The 16,416-nt window shown below is 53.1% G+C and overlaps 1 protein-coding gene across 4 annotated transcripts in view; it reads left to right on the forward strand.

The window, feature by feature from the left end:
* Positions 1–16,416, forward strand: part of PIK3R6 (phosphoinositide-3-kinase regulatory subunit 6) — a 50,611-nt gene that overhangs the window by 14,997 nt on the left and 19,198 nt on the right. For all 4 annotated transcript variants that reach the window (XM_047707770.1, XM_047707771.1, XM_047707767.1 and 1 more), the window contains 8 exons: positions 339–440; positions 8,907–8,990; positions 9,419–9,510; positions 10,423–10,491; positions 11,320–11,452; positions 11,828–11,897; positions 12,909–13,092; positions 16,247–16,412. In XM_047707770.1, coding sequence (XP_047563726.1) covers positions 428–440; positions 8,907–8,990; positions 9,419–9,510; positions 10,423–10,491; positions 11,320–11,452; positions 11,828–11,897; positions 12,909–13,092; positions 16,247–16,412 — 811 coding nt within the window. In that variant the 5' untranslated portion in view covers positions 339–427. The remainder of the gene's footprint in view (positions 1–338; positions 441–8,906; positions 8,991–9,418; positions 9,511–10,422; positions 10,492–11,319; positions 11,453–11,827; positions 11,898–12,908; positions 13,093–16,246; positions 16,413–16,416) is intronic.

A 16,416-nucleotide genomic window follows, 5' to 3' on the forward strand; every position in this document is an offset into this window, starting at 1 on the left:
AGTGGGGCAGCCAGGGGTCATGACATTCGAGAGCTGGATAGTCTGAGTTCAGTGCTCATTCCTTTACTTGCCATCTCTTTGACCTTGAATCATTATTTAACCTCTCCGTGCTTCAATTTCCCCATCTGTAGAAGATAGTACCTACCTTATACAGTTAATATGAATGTTAAAAATTTGATTGTTTTAACGTGTTTAGAAGAGTACCCAGCACACAGCCAGCACCATAGAAGAATTCCTCCAACGCGTTAGGAGCTTAGGTCCCCTAGGAGCCTCTCCGCTCCCCCAAATACACTTTCTGTACCTTCCCACCACTTAGCTAACTTCTTCTTATTTTGCAGAACCACCTCTCTGCGGAAAAACAACCACTTTACTTTCCATTCTGCTGCCTGAGACGACCACATCCTCCTCACTCACACCCCAGCCTCCCATGGAGAGCTCAGGTCAGTATGACTGGGGGCAGCGGGGTCTCACAAGCCTGGTTTCATCGTGGGGAAGGCCTCCCTCGCAGGCGAGAAGGCCCCCAGGGCTGGCAGGACCACCTTCACCTTCACCCAGACCCCCAGCTCAGCTGCCCAAATGTGAGAACATCTTGAGGAGTGGACAGCCACACACCTGTATGAGACCCAGCTGCTTACAGGTCACTGCGCTGGACACTGGGGATAATGACAATGAGGGCCAAGATCTATCACCAAATGTTTGTATTTACTTAACAAAAACCTCTGTAGTGCTTATAATCTGTCAAGTAGTGATAAAGACACTTGACAAATAGTATCTCACTGAGTCTTTGTAAAGACCCCATGAGATAGATGTTATCATCGACCCCATTTCACAGAAGGAGAAAGTGAGACCCAGAGGGGAGAGGTACTGCTCCTAAGGCCACCCACAGATACCGTATAGTCAAACCAGGGTTTGACCCCGGCAATCTGGGTCCAGCTCTGTGCCCTAAGTGATTTCACTGGGGGTGGCCTGTGCGTTCATCAGAAGGATCCGTGAGGTACAGTATCAATGTAATCTTCCTTGTTTCAATGAAGGGGAAACGGAGGCTCAAGTTAGATAATTTGTGCAAAGCTACACAGCTGGTAAGTGGCAGAACCATGATCAGAACCAAGGTCTGGCTCATTCCCAACCCTAGACTCTTCATGCCTTATCAATCTGGGACACAAGGAGAGATGACCCTTCCCTCGAGATGTGTATCACCAACGGTCACCCGGGAAGTCCCACAGCACTCCTCGTGAGACGTAGACTCTGATGCGCTTAAAGACCCCCATCCAGGGAAGGGGAGGGCATGCCCAAGGCAGGTGTAGCTACTGGGTTGTTACCATCCCTCAGACATGTGTCCTTTACACACACACACACACACACACACCACTGCATAGAGCCTCACACAGCCAGACGTTCCATCTGAATCAGACAAGTCCATGAATCCTGGCACTGAGATATTCTGGGCTGTCCTTAACCAGCTGGGGTTTGCCCTGGGAGGATAGTGGTAGAGCCAGCCCCTAAAATCTAAATATTTCAAAACCAACTTACTTTGTCCTGACTTTAATTATAACAGTAGACACACGCCATGCTGTGTTTTAGGAAGAAAGGTGTGCCAATAAATTTTCTTTGGACACAAGCAGTAGAAACCCATAGGGCTAGTTTAACTACCAAAAATAAAGAATGGCCTAGCATTGAAGGACCAGCTGAAGCCCCAGGCACCAGCGAGGGCGGGGAGCAGAGCGGACCCACCCCTAGGACGGGAAGAGGTAGACAGTGACCTCAGAGAATGCTCTGTGCCTTCTTCCCTGCTGGCCATCATCGGCACAAGGTTCGCCTAGAGGGAGAGAGAGTCCGTTGGCCAGCTCAGTCCTGTGCCCAAGTATGCAGAAGTAGAAAGGTATAAATTACCCTCCCAGCTTGGGCTCCGGGCTCAGACCTTTGGAGAACACTGTCCCGAGGAGTCCACCAGTGTTAAATAAACCTCTAATCCTCCAAACTCTCCAAGTGCCCCTTGGTTCTTCCGTCAGGATCCAGTCCAGGTTCCCTAACAGTGGGAATTCTCCCAAGTGGGGCATCCACACGAGGAAATGGTGCTGCTGATTACGTGTCTGGATTTTTCTTTCACTGAAACCACTGGCATTAGGTATTTGAGTCAGGACCCTGGGAACCTCAGCCCTATTCCCAACCCTGCCGATACTCTAGACCCACACAGTCCTCCAGATTTAGAAAATGGGTCCTTTTCCTCTCCGGCAAAACTATGGGGTGGGGTCAGAAAAAAAAAAAAGAAAAAAGAAAAAAAAGGTAATTTGGTAATTTGGCAGAGCAAGGCCAAAGGCCACAGCCTCACCAAGATCAGAGTGAGCAGGGAGGATTGCTAGGCAGGGGAAACCACAGATACCCACCACCAAGGATATGACAGGTGACCCCCTCCCACATCAGATGGGCAGAAGGAAACATCCCAAAATTCCGATGCTTGCCCTGGGAGCTCTGAAGGGGGGGGCGTTCATGATCAGAACTGCAGTTGTATGGGCTGTGTTCCCAAATTACAAATGTTTATAACCTTCCCCACCGTCCTAGAGCCCTAAAGGGTTCTGTCATTCTAGAGTCAAGAAGAGGGGCACCTGAAAAATTATTTATTTTAAGGGATACAAAAGAGCGGTGTGGCACGGGCACCAAAGCTGTGGCTATTTTGCCGTCCCTGCAAATCTGAGCCTTTGTTCCACATGGGGGCAAGGAGGATCGGGTGTGGGATGGAAGAAAACTGTGAGCCCCATTACTCCAGCTGATGGTGTGTCTGGGTGCTGAGCCCAGATTTCAGTGACCAGCTGAGAGGCTGAGACCAGGGGATTCCCAGATGAGTCCTTGGCCCTGGTTGGAAGGGCAGTCCGTGAGGTCCAGATGGTCAATATGTCAAGGTCAGAGAAATTTCACCCTCTGAAAACCAGGGAAACCAATGTACCCAGTGACATCCATCTGTACAGAGCTCGGGAGTCCCAAGTCTGAGTCAGAACACACACACAAACCAATCGTGTTCCTCTCAGTTGTTTTATGGCTCACCTGACATGAGGAAATGGGCCCTGGGGTTAGTGATTTTATAGTGATTTTAGAAGAGAATGGTCCAGAAAGTGTTTGTTGGTATTTGCCATTTCCATCCTAGAGAGGGGGAGCTGATTCCGACAGCTGCTATCCGGAAAGCAGAAAAGGACAATACTTTCCAGTACTCCAGTTTGAGGGGAACATCCCTTGGAAATTACAAATTCAACCTCTTTGGTAGTAATTTTCTGGGTACCAAGTGACCCGAGTGTCCCTATAACCCTTGCATCTGGATGGACACATCTACCGCCTGCCCCAATTCCACTCCTTGGCTAAAGAAGGCTGAGGAAATACTTAGTTTGATTGTTCCACCAGCCCTCTCCATCCCGATGCCTTGGGCCTCTGAGGGTGTGTTAGGAAGAGTGTCCTACTGTACAACCATGTGCAGAATGATTTGTCTTAAGGAATTTGCTCACATTATTATGAAGGCTGACAAGTCCCAAGGCCTGCAGTTGGCAAGCTAGAGATCCAGGAGAGCCTATGGTGTAGTTCCAGTCCAAAGGCAAGGAAAAAACCAATGTCCTAGCTGGAAGGCAGTCAAGCAGGAAGAATTCCCTATTACTTGGAGGTGGGGCGGGTGTCAGCCTTTTGTTCTGTGCAGGCCTTCTACTGATTAGATGAGGCCCACCCACGTTAGGGAGAACAGTCTGTCAACTCAGTCTAGTGGTTTAAAAACCTCATTCAAAAACACCCTCCCAGAGATACCCAGAAGAATGTTTGACCAAATATCTGGGTGTCCTGTGGCCCAGTCGAGGTGACACATAAAAAACCGTGACAAATAGGTATGGGGTGACTTCAAGACAACAAAGACAGGTCTACTTAGAAAAATCTTAGAAGATTTTATTCATGTCATGGCTGGGCCCCAAGAGAGTTAGAGCCATGTTGTCTGCTGCCTAGTTCCCAGGGTCATGTTTCTGAAGAAATGCATACGTCTTGCAAAACAAGTGAAATACAGCAATAATAAAAATGAAACTTCCTCCCGTTATGTTTTTTGAATCTCCTCCTGTCACCATGAAGCCAGGAAGGAGCCATTCTGACCCTGTGACCTTCATCCTTTATGCAGGGATAATCAGCCTCTGTGAGCATCTTGGCACCTGACTCCTTCCTTGACTAACAGCTCAATTGTCCAGAGCTCTCAGCTTAAGAGCTAAGACAGTAATTCCTACCCTAACTGTCCATTAGAGTGTCCTGGGGAGCTATTAAAAAAGAAATTATTAGTCCCTACTCTCAGAGATCTGATTTAGGCTAGTTTGCTGGGGGCTGTATGTTAGTGTTTTTTTAAAGCTCTCAGGTGATTCTCCTGTGCAACCAAGATTGGGAAGGAGGGAAAAGGCAAACATCCTACAAGGACTGTCTGGGACCACAGGGCAACACAGAGCTGGAATGGCCTTGTGCTGCTATAGCTTCAAATGGCCTGAAATCGAAGACTGGACCTTGAACTACCTTGAGAGTTGCGACTCTGTCCAGGCACCTTTATCTGGGGCATTGGCTTTTGGTATTCGAAGCCCAGATACGCATAGATAGACATATGTTGTTCTCCCTTTTCCGGGTAAGCAGGTGACTATAAGGGGACATATAAGAGTGGAGCTTTAGAGGAAGAGCGTCCGCCAAAGGGACAGCTCTCTTCCAATAATAGCTCTGTGCATTTGTCCAGCTGTCAAATGGGACGAGAGCCTCCAAGGTCCTTCTGGGTTTGACCTCTGGGTTTGACCTCTGTGTTCGGAGAGATAATACGGCACAAGACTAAGAGCTCTTGACTTGGAATCTACAAAGCAGAACAGGGAGAACTGTATTGCCCTGCTGAGCTCCCAGGGCTCTGCTCAGAAGCCAGTGAGATGAGATTCCAGAAAATTATCTGCGCGTCCGAGGGTCTGTCAGAAAGGCTAGCTGGTACACCCGTGACCCCGATGTCGGTGGATTAGCACAACCGACGCTTACGTCTCACATCACCATCCAGGCTGGGCTCCAGTCCTTCAGGGATGTGCCCTCTCATGGCACCGTCTACTCCAACACGTCTTCCAAGGTCACCAAAGAATAGGAAGAGAGAGGTGGAGGATAATACAGAGGATTTTTTTTTTAAGGTTTTATATATTTATTTGAGAGAGTGAGAGAGCGAGCACAAGCAAGGGGAGCTGCAGACCGAGAGGGAGAAGCAGACTCCCCGCTGAGCGGGAAGCCTGAGGTGGGGCTCGTTCCCTAGACCCTGGGGTCATGACCCGAGCCGGAGGCAGATCCTTAACCCATGGAGCCACCCAGGCGCCCCAGTGCAAAGGATTTTATGTCATACGTTGTGTCCACCGCATTCCACTAGACAGGCTCAATGCGTGACATCCATCTAGCTGCAGGGGATTCTGGGAAATGTAGTCTTCCCGGGGACCCAGGACAAACATGAACTCGGTTTGATGAACACCTCACATTGTCTTACCACACCTCCGTAAGACTCTCTGTGTGTATGCCTTTTATGCGCTATTTAAATGTGAGATATTAATAGTAACATGATGCCTAATAGTAATATCTTACATTCCTGGATGGAGGGGAAGGTAATAATTATGAATGGCCTTTATTTATTGGCTGTTCTGAGTCAAGAGTAATGTTAGACATGCATGTCATATACGAATAACCCTGAGATGCTTGAGGCACAAGAAATATCCTGTTTCTTTCGTTTGCTTAATCAGATCAAATCCAGCTTCAAGCTCTCATTTTCCAAGGTCAGTACAAATTCCAGGGTCATTTGCCTGGGCTGCCTGCCCTCTGTTTGTGATCTCATAAGCCCAGAGGTTACAAAGTCTTCATGATAGGAAGAGGCTGTGTCTTCAATCCACTGTAGCTGCCACACCCCCGTCCCTGAACAGGTTGGCCAGGTGTGCACGGTCCATAGGGAGAGAGAGGGTTCCTTTGGAGACATTCTTATGCGCTGGCAAAGGTGACCCAGGAAAACACAACCGTGGCCCTCAAGCACCAACTATAGTGCTCACCTGCCTTCGTCTGAGCTCTCAGCCAGCCCCAATCTTTCTCATTCTTTGGGTCCCCATAACCCTGTGCTCTTACAGCCCTGGGGCATCCAGCCTCCCACCTCGGGTTGCCATTGTCCTCAGTAGCTACAAGCAGCAGCCTTTTCCCGATTCCTTTGAGACATTTCCAGCTCGGTTGTCTCAGTCCTAGAGCCAGGGGTCTCAAACTCAAGGGGCCAGGTAAAGGGTGTCGATGAGCCAGACAAGGAAAGGGGGCCGCTGTGAAGAACCGGGGTAGCTGTGCCCCGTCGATTGCCACATGTGCGAAGAATGCATGCCTGGTGTCAACAGACTTTCCAGGGATGCCAGAAACCCAAACTTTCATGCAAAATCTCCTGATTTGTACATGTCAGCAGCTGATTTGATTTTTTTTTTTTTTTCCAAGACACTCTACAAGCCCAAACAAAACACGTCTGCAAGCCAGATGCGGACCAAAGCCTGAACGCTTGTTCCGGCCGCCTAGACTTTCGAAAACATACTTTATGTGGGGCTGTCTCCTGGGGCTATTGGCAACTTCTCTATTTTTCTCTGAAACATAAAAGCTTGACTCCCTGTGCAAGGCAGGGGAACCCAGGGCTCAGAAGACAAAGGCTTGGCTGCCCTTCTAGGGAGGGGCAGGGAGGAGATGATGGCTATCATAGTTTGAAGTCTGTGCTGTCCATGGAGAGGCGGCTGGGGACGGAGGGAGGCAGAAGGAAGGAAGGAAGAAAGGAGAAAGTAGACATAACAATGTTTTAAAAACTCTGCCTGCATTAACTCATTAAATCTCCATGTAAGGTTGGGGCGCCTGGGTGGCTCAGTGGGTTAAAGCCTCTGCCTTAGGCTCAGGTCATGATCTCAGGGTCCTGGGATCGAGGCCCGCATCAGGCTCTCTGCTCAGCAGGGAGCCTGCTCACCCCCCGCCCCACTCTGTCTGCCTGCCTCTCTGCCTACTTGTGATCTCTCTCTGTCAAAATAAGTAAATACAATTTAAAAAAATCTCCATGTAAGGTGGACACAGGTAGGTAGAAAGGCAGCTTGTGACCAGCCTTCGTGCCAGGCTTCATGATTTCCTTGCCAGGGGGTGCGGGGGGTGGGAAGAGTGGGGGGTGATGCACGGCCCAGCAGAGTGGAGGGGGGAGAAACTTGAGCTGTGAGAGCCGCCCACTCTCAGCCTCGGGGAGACTCAGAAACAGACTTTGATGAGGTCCAAGGGGACCAAGTGAGCGGCAGGAGAAAGGTGGGGGTTTTTCAAGAAGCAGGGGAGCCCTGGCCAACTTAGCCGAGCTCATGCCAGAACCCCAGAGGGGTCAGTCCCTGAGCACCAGTGCTTTGGCTGAACACGTTCTACCTGCTGATTCTTTAAAACATGTGATCTCTACCTGTATCCTTCCAAAGGAGTGCGAGGCAATTATGATACAGGTTTCGTAAAACATAAAGCAAGAGCCCCAAAGAGGAGCAGAGAGGAGACGTCCCTGTCCCTGGAGATGAGCTGGTTTTTGAGGCTGGGCCCCCACTTTGTCAGTTTCCTGACAACCCAACAAAAGAGGAACCCCTGAGGCGTGTGGTTGGTATTCTCTGACAACCAAAGGCACACTTGCTCATGAAGGAAGACAGACGCTTGGTGAGAGCCAGTCAGAAAGAGGAATTTATGGCTTCCTGTTTTTAGTCTGGAGTCTCCAAGAAGCAGACCTCACGATGGGGTGGCCATGCAGGGCTTGAGGTGGGGACACAGCCCAGGGGCAGGCTACGGAGAGGGCGCTGATGGGTGTCCAGCTCCGAGGGAAGGAGAAAGAGTTGAGGTGCTCGTGGAAATGCATTAGACCCAGTTGTGACCAAGAAAGGCTCAGCAGTGTGGTTGGGGAGCCCTGAGCCCAAGTCAGGTGCCTCAAGGGTGCAAGTCTTGGAGGAGGAGTGTCACAGTGGCCGGGAGTGTGGCCCCGCACCAGGTGATGGGCTGCAGGTGCCCAGCCCTGAGCGCCCCCTCCCACCCTGACCAGCTAACCTCTTCCTGCAGTGGGAGATGGGCCAGGGGCCTCCCCACCACTCCCATGCTTCCCGGATGTCAGTGGCTCATTCTTGTACCACACTCACGCTTTGACATGCCAACGGACCACAGCTGAAGAACAATCTCATGACACTGGTTCCAGTGGCAAAAGAGACTTCATTCAAGACAGTCACACCAGGGGACAGAGATGGGACTTGACCCCAAATGACACAAAGACATCGGGGGAGTTACAAGCCCATGGATTGCAAGGGGGTGGGGCAGGTGGGAAATCAGTCCGAGGAGACGTGGGGCATCTAGATTTGGCTAACGGTGTTCTGCTCAAGCTGGGCCAGGCCAGCGGGTTGGGGTGAGGGACAGAACCGGGGCCAGGCCTGGGGTCTGGAGGGGAAGTTGGCTTAGCAAAGCCTGAGTTCAGTTTGATGAGGGGACAGTCTGTCCTTTCCTGTCCCATCCTTGATCTGACATGAAATTGACTTGAAATTTAGGAACACATATTTTTTTGAACACATAAAGGTAAGTGCCTAATTATTCAGGTTTTAGGACTGCATGAGTGTCCCCTAAAACAGCCCTGTGAGCCACCAGTGGAATATCCACGGTGCTTTGGGGAATGTGGGTTTTACAGAGAGCAGGGAGGTGCTGATGGAAAGGCTTATTGGAGAGCTGTGTGCTGGCTGCCTGCTCTAAGTTGATCACTTTGGGGCACCTCTTGGGGCTTAAAGAAGGGGTGAAAGATGGTCTCAGGGAGAGCAGACATGGGGGTGAGGGTGAGGCCGGGGTCGCTGAGCTCCAAAGCTCCTGGCCCAGTGCTCCCCCCACCCACCCCTGCTGCCCAGATGCGGAGCTGGACCTCCAGCGGAGCGTGCAAGCTGTTCTCCGGGAACTCAGCCCCCAGGCCCCAGCCCTGCAGAGCAACCAAGGTAAGAGCCAGCAGGCAGCCTCTGTCCCACTCCTTCTCAGCCACCTCCCCAGCTCCCCGTGCGAGCAAAATTCCTCTTGACCCTCTGGACCTGCATGACCTCCAGACACGTGGCCCCAGGTGCTGAGCTCCAAACATCGCCAGCCCGTAGGCCACACGCACACTCTGGCCAACTCATGTCCCACATCCCTGCCTTTCCACCCCAAGAATGCACTGTCCTTGATGGGCAGTGGAACAGAAATCCTCCACGTGTGACAAGCCCTCCCCACCGTGTCGCCAGAGCCAGATGCCTGGCTGAGGGGTCAGACCTGTAGCCAGTCAGAGTCACAGTGTGGGGCTCCAAGGGCTCAGGGTCCTGCTCAGGGGGATCCCCTCTAAGAACCCCCATGCCCCGCCTGCGTGTGCTGGGGTCCTCTCTGTCCTGGCCAGGCATGTGGAGATGGTCCCTGCACAAGAAGGTCGAGAGAGATCCTGGGAAGAGTCCGGTGCTGGTCCGAATTCTGCTCAGAGAGCTGGAAAAGGTGGGTTCTCAGGTTTCAGGGAGGCAGGTGGTGGTGGGGAGGAGGGAGAGAGAGGCCAAGCCAGCTGGGGCCTCAGTCCCATCAGTGCTGCATCCACCCTACCCCCAACTCTGGTCCTTTGTGGACCTTCTGCGTGATTTTAAGCAGCTCTGTCTCCCTCCTCTACTTCTTGAAGGAATATTTTCTTTACGCTGACTCCCACGGTTTCACGTGACTTAGCGTATTTCAGAAAGAAGCTCTGTACCATGGCCACACATGGAAAACCCCCACTTGTGGGAACAGAAAATGCGGATAAACATAAATGCATACCTATTAAAAATGTTTCAAAATTGTTCTTGTAGGGGCGCCTGGGTGGCTCAGTGGGTTAAAGCCTCTGCCTTCAGCTCAGGTCATGATCTCAGGGTCCTGGGATCAAGCCCCGCATCGGGCTCTCTGCTCTGTGGGGAGCCTGCTTCTTCCTCTCTCTCTGCCTGCCTCTCTGCCTACTTGTGATCTCTGTTGTCAAATAAATAAATAAAATCTTTTTTAAAAAAAAGTTGTTCTTGTACCTCCCCAAAATGATCCCCTCCTCCATGCTCTGTGTCATATCCATTTGGGACATGCTGCTCTCGGGGCATCTCCATGTCGGGGGGCTGGCCTACTGCTCGGCACCAGCTCCTGCCCCGAGTGGATGCCCCCCACACCCCCAGGCTCTCCCAGCCCGCTCCACCCCCATGCTCCCTCCCCACCCCACCCCTTCCTTGCTGGGGCAGGCTGTGCCCTTTTTTCCCTCCCCTTGGCATGGTGGGATGCTTGCCTTTTACCCCATCTCCTGCCCACACCTACCCCCACCCAACCTGTGTCCTGCTAGGAGGTGGTGAGCCCTCCTCAAGCCCCAGCCCAGTAAATGCCCCGCGGTCTCCTGTTTTCTAGGCAGAAAGCGAAGACCTCCGGCATGTCATCATTCCCTTGCTGCATACTCTGCTGTATGTGCTCACTAAGGTGAGCTAGAGCGGAGGGTCGGGGGCATCGTGGAACCCCATGAGCACCAGGGCCAGACACTGTCTTCTCCCTCAGAGGATGCCTGTCTCTGCGTGGGCGAGCCTAGAGCTCTTGGACTACCCGCCCTAAACTGGCTTCTCCACTCTAGCTGTGCCCTCGCCCTAATACACGGAGGGGTGTCCTGGGGCGGAAGTGGGGGAAGTGGGGGAGGCGGTGTGTAGAATGCACGAGAGCCTCGAATGTCAGAAGAAAGTCCTCGGGATTGCTTCTCTGTGCGCTGGGGGCCATCGCTGATCCTGTACAGAGGAGAGACAAGCCGTGGAGAAAATGTCTTGAGAACGGGAACCAGGAGCTGTGTATAGTCGCGGGGGGTGGGAGTGGGCAGCGAGGGGGATGAGGGGCGTGACGAGCAGTTCAGGGGCTGCTGGAATCCAGGAGCAGAATAGGGCTGGGCTCCAGCAGGGTAGGAGCCTGGGGGTGGGGTGAGGAAGGGGAGCCCCCGGGCACTGCGCTGTGAGCATTGTGGCCACGGGACAGCCAAGCTTGGAGCCTGGAGCTCTGCAGGAATGAGGAAAAAGGTGCTGAGGGGGGTGGATTTGCTAGCAGAACAGGGGGAGATGGGTTCCCACCACAGTGAATTGGAGCAGGGTGTCAGGAGGTGTGTCATGGGCACTGGGAGAAGACACTGGGGATGTACATTTGGGAGAGAGGTGTGAGCCCAGCTCTGGCTGTCAGACCCGTCCTTCCTCCTTTCCATCCCACTCTCCCGCCCCATCCAGAGCTTTCTGACCTAGGGCTCCAGGCACCTGACTCCTCCCTCCTACCCAGGCCACGGGCATCACAGAAGAGCTCTACCGGAGAACCTACAACTTTTGCACGAGGTTGCTAACCCTGCCCGCCCCCTACTGCACCGTAGCCTTGGATTGTGCCATAAGGCTGAAAACAGAGACTGCTGTCCCAGGTAAGAGCTGTCCCGGGTAAGTGCTGTCCCAGGTTAGAGCTGTCCCAGGTTAGAGCTGTCCCAGGTAAGAGCTGTCCCCAGTAAGTGCTGTCCCACGTAAAATCTGTCCCAGGTAATAGCTGTCCCAGGTTATAGCTGTCCCAGGTAAGTGGCAGGTAATAGCTGTCCCAGGTAAAATCTGTCTCAGGTAAGAGCTGTCCCAGGTAAAGGTTACCTCAGGAAAGCGCTGCCCCAGTTCAGACGCAGCAGTAGCGTGTCATGGTCTTGCTTTCTGTCTGAGGTCCCTGGAGCTCTGAAGTCCCAGCACCTCCTGTGGAAGTGAAGAAGGAGGGCCAGGGACTAGGGACTTGCTGGCTGAGGTGGTCTGCTTTGCAGGGACGCTGTACCAAAGGCTGGTCATTGCCGAGCAGAACCTGACCAATGAGCTGTACCCCTACCAGGAGAGGTGAGTGGCCCCAGGAAGGGTGCTACCTTCTGTCCCCTCTAGATGTTGGGACTCCATAACTGCTCACTGAGGGGGACCGGGCGGGGTGGGGATGAACCCCAGCAGAGCTTCCCGTCCATGCCATGTGTCCAGCCGTGGGGCGTATTGTCAAGGGTGGGCAGGGCCTGGCTTCTCTGGGGACTCCCCGGAAGCAAGGTAGGTCTTTCTTCTTGGGCTGGCTTCTGAGCCATCCTGCTCGCATGCAGAAGGTGACATGGACACTGAGCCACTCTGGGGTTCTGTTGTCCCACCCCACCCTTAGCCATGATGCAGCATCAACCAGCCAGGCAGCCAGAGGCAGCCCTGGGGTATTTACAGCTCAGGCCACAAGCACACCGTGGAATCTGAGGCTCTGGTCTGTGTGTGCCCGGCCCTTTATACAAGATTGAGCAAATGTCTGCTTGTAGTGTTGGGAAGAGGGGCTGATGGAGTGGGGGTGCCTTGCCTCCTGCCCTGCAGGTGCCACTGCTGAACTAGCCGCAGAAGGGGCAGATTGGGGTGCAGGGAGCTGGAGGGACCCAGAGGAGCTGGCAGCCGGGAAGGGGAGCAGGTGCGGGAGGCTGGTTTTTTGGGTGTGATCAGGCGATGGGAGGAGATGGGGTGCACTCAGGGTCCAGAGCGCCTTTGGGCAGGAAGGATTTAGGATCTGTCCTGGAGGGTGATGTCATCAGTGGGCCACAGAGCTGGGGGAGGGAGCAGGATTTCGGTTGGGGCTTACCTGGACATGAGACTAACCTAGCCCTCGCCCCAGTCACCACCCCAGCAGGGGGTAGCTGCTCCTACCTGCTCTGATCTGCCCCAGTCTCCACCGCTCCCTATTGCCATCCCCCCACCTCGACTTTCAAACTCCAGGCTCCTGTGTTTGGAGAAACAAAACATCTGGGGGCTCCGAGGCTCTGACGGTGCCCATCCAGGGGCTCTCCTCCTGGGGGGGTCACCCTCACTGGCACCCCCTGCCATCTCTGCCTTCAGAGTGTTCCTCTTCGTGGATCCGGAGCTGGTATCTCCCTCTGTGTGCAGCGCCCTGCTGCTGGAGATCGAGGCGGCGCAGGTGCAGCAGACCCCGGAGGCCTGCATGCGGCACGTGGTCTCCCATGCCCTGCAGGCGGCACTCGGGGACGCCTGCCACGCCAGCACCCTGCAGAGCAAGCTGAAGGTAATCGCCCCGCCCCAGCCCTCCTGGGCTGCCGCCCACACCAGCACTCCCACTCACCCTCCCGCTTCTCCTGTTTTCATACCACCTTCCCCTCAGTCAAAAAGGGGGACACACTCACGGAGGAAGATCTTGGGTGGGGGGAATGCACGTAAGCCAGAAGAGGAAACAAACATCCCGCAGGCCTGTCTGCCCAGACACACTAGTAGTGAACACTGTGGTCTGTTTCCTGAACCAGACTGGCAGCACTCATCATCGTAGCTGCCGTGGAGTGAATGTCCGCTGTGTCCCGGGCACCGCGCTAAGCGCTTCACGTGTATCCCATCTTAACGTTGTGAAATGGGCAGAATGATCCAAACGGGCACAGAGAGGTTGCTGACCTGCCCATGGTCACACAGATACAAACGGACTGAGTCAGGATTTGAACCCAGATCTCTGTGACGTCAGACCTACGTTCTGCCGCTTCCCAGCCCTGCTCCCCCACCGCTCCTTTCTAACAAAAGGAGATCCCAAACTCTGTATATGGTTTTTATATACCGCATGGGTGTGTGCGCTTACATAATACCGATATCCCCCATCCCACTGGAAATACGCCACATGGGAGTGTTTTCCCTTGAAAATATGTAGCCCTGATGGCTGCACCATATTCTCACCTCTGAGTGCACTGTTAGTTATTTAACTCGCCCCCTGCTCCTGTCCGGGGCATTTCGTTCCTTTCTCACGCTCACCCCCTTGCATCCTAATTTCTCTGCCTGACTCAGCCTGGGCCGCTGTGCACAGCCAAGGCTCCAATAGGTTAGAGATGCTCTGGCCACGGGCTGTAGCAGGTACAGGACATCTTTGAGGGGGACGGTGCCACCTGGGGCTGTGCGTCCCGCACCGTGAGGTCAGGGGAACAGGAACCGGGGAGGCTGCTTTGCAAAAGCGGGTGTCGGGGATTTCCGGAGTGATGTGCGGATGAGGCCAAGCAAGGGGCCTAGAGGCACAGCTTTGGGGGCCAGATGTCAGTGGATCAGCAGTGGGACTGGAGACCAGCCGCATCTCCTCGGGGTCAGCTGTCTCTCTTGTCTTCAATCTCCTGAGCCCCAGAAGGAGTTTGCCCACAGCTGATTGTGTAGGAATCGGAGTTGTCCTGAATTACCGTGAGGGACCAGACCTTTTTACTTCCTTCCACATTTGCTAGTTATTGGGAGTGGACTGTCCTCGGGAGCAGGGCGTGAGCGTGGAGGTGGCTTTCTTCAGCGGAGGCCGACTTTGGCAAGAGGTTCAGCTCACCGTGGACAGCTGTCATCGCTCCCAGCAGCAGGGCTTGGGTGTGTCTCCGTCCTGAAAGTGGGGGATCTGGGTAGTCACGTGCATTTATCACATCACACAGTGTCAGAGCCAGAGTCATTACAATGGCCCATAAGACCCTCTGAGAAAGTGCCCTCAATTATATCCTCTGGCTGTTTTCCCTCAGTCCCCCCCCCCACCGCCCCGCCACTGAAGGAGCTCGTCTCCTGGCTTAGAGGATGTGGGGTTCTAACAAGGACACAGGCAGACCTACCTCCGTTCTGGGCTAGAGGTCTGCCAAGGAGGGTCGTGGCTTCCTGATTAAGGGAGAGGACGTCATTCTGACCAGCTGGGACTCCAATAAATGTTTGCAGAACAAATAAATAATGCAATTAGAGGAACATAGGAATCTGATTGGAAAAGCCCTCAGGGTCCGTTTCATCTTGGTGCTTAATTTATAAATACATTAAATATTTACTGAGCACTCACGACATTCCAGGCCGTGTTCCTTCTGGATGCTGGGATCCAGATAAAAATTCCTGTCCTTGGGGAGTTTATATTATAGTGTACCTCTTTCTTTTTCTGTGTGTGTGATAATAAATAAAATGTACAGTATGATAAATAACAGCGAAAGGGGGAAATGTGCAAAGAAGGATGTGAAATTGGGAGGAGAGGCTGAAATTTTAGATCGTGTGATCAGGGAAGTCTCCTTGTCAGGTGACTTTTGAGTCAAGTCCTAAAGGAAGTGAAAGAGTGAGCCATGTGGATATCAGAGAGAACGTGCAAGCACTGGGAACAGCAAGTTCAAAGGCCCTGGGGTGTAAGCATGTCTGGTGCGTTTGAGGAACAATAAGGAGACCTGTGTAGCCAAAGCAGAGTGGAAGAGAGGGAGAGTATAGAAGATGGAATCAGAGAGCAAATGAGCTGGTAGGACAGATGCCGTGTATACTAAAGGAAGCAGGAAGCAGCCATGCTTGAGAACATGGAATGCACAGAGAGAGGTTTCCAAAACCTGGTTCCGTTAATTTCCATTAAGGAGAAGGGCTCAGCGTGGTGCTTTACCCCTAACTTCTTTAACACTAACTTCCCTCTTTTAAAGAGAGAAGGCAGCAGGGGTGCCTGGGTAGTGCAGTTGGTTAAGACCCAACTCTTGGTTTGGTTAACGTCTGACCCTTGGTTTTGGCTCGAGTCGCGAGCTCAGGGTTGTGAGATTGAACCCCACAATGCCCTAAAGTGAGCCCCTGGTGGGAGCCCCACGTCTGCTTGCGGTTTTCACCCCCTCTCCCTGGTACTCATGCATGAGCTCTCGCTCTAAAATAAATAATGTATCTTTTAGAAGGAGAGAGAAAGAAGGCAAGCTCTAAGCTCTAAATCTCGGCAGGCCTCAGTACCTGGCTAGAATTTAATAATAGTGCCTTGTGATTGTTAATATTCATCTTAGTTATTACAAGATTCCCTGAGGCACTAGCCTTTTTATATAGATAGAGCAGCAACATAAATTGTCCCTCTGAAATCATTTTGAACCAAAAAGAGTGAGCTGACTGGAAGACAAATGGCAAGTAAATACCAGCACGGTATGTCAAGATAGCGCAGGAATGACAGAAGTCCAGGGAATAATCAGCAACTGTTTTCTTGAGCAACTACGATGTGGTTGAAGATGTTCTAGGGGCCCCGGGTTCAGCTGTAACCAAAGGCCTGCCTGCCCGGAGTTTGCATCCAGGACGGTGATCCCTGCCCCTCTGGGGTCCAGACTTTGCAGGGAGCCTGGATGTGAGGGACAGGAGGGACCCGCAGGTGTAAGCAGCTTCAGGCAATGTCAGAGTTGGGGTGGGTGGGTGGGTGGGTGCTGGGCCGGGACGCAGGCTCTGGCGACCCTCCCCGGCAGGCCTGCCCTCGCCGCGCCCTGGAGTGCTATTTCCACGCTGTGGTGGCCGCCGTGGAGCAGATGGCCAGCGAACCCAACCCGAGCCGGGAGGGACACCTGGAGAGGCTGGAGGAGATTTACTGCGGGCTGCTGGGGCCGGCGGCGGCCGCCAGGGGACGCTGCTGCGGTAA

The sequence above is a fragment of the Lutra lutra genome, chromosome 16, assembly GCF_902655055.1.
Source record: "Lutra lutra chromosome 16, mLutLut1.2, whole genome shotgun sequence".
NCBI lineage: Eukaryota > Metazoa > Chordata > Mammalia > Carnivora > Mustelidae > Lutra > Lutra lutra.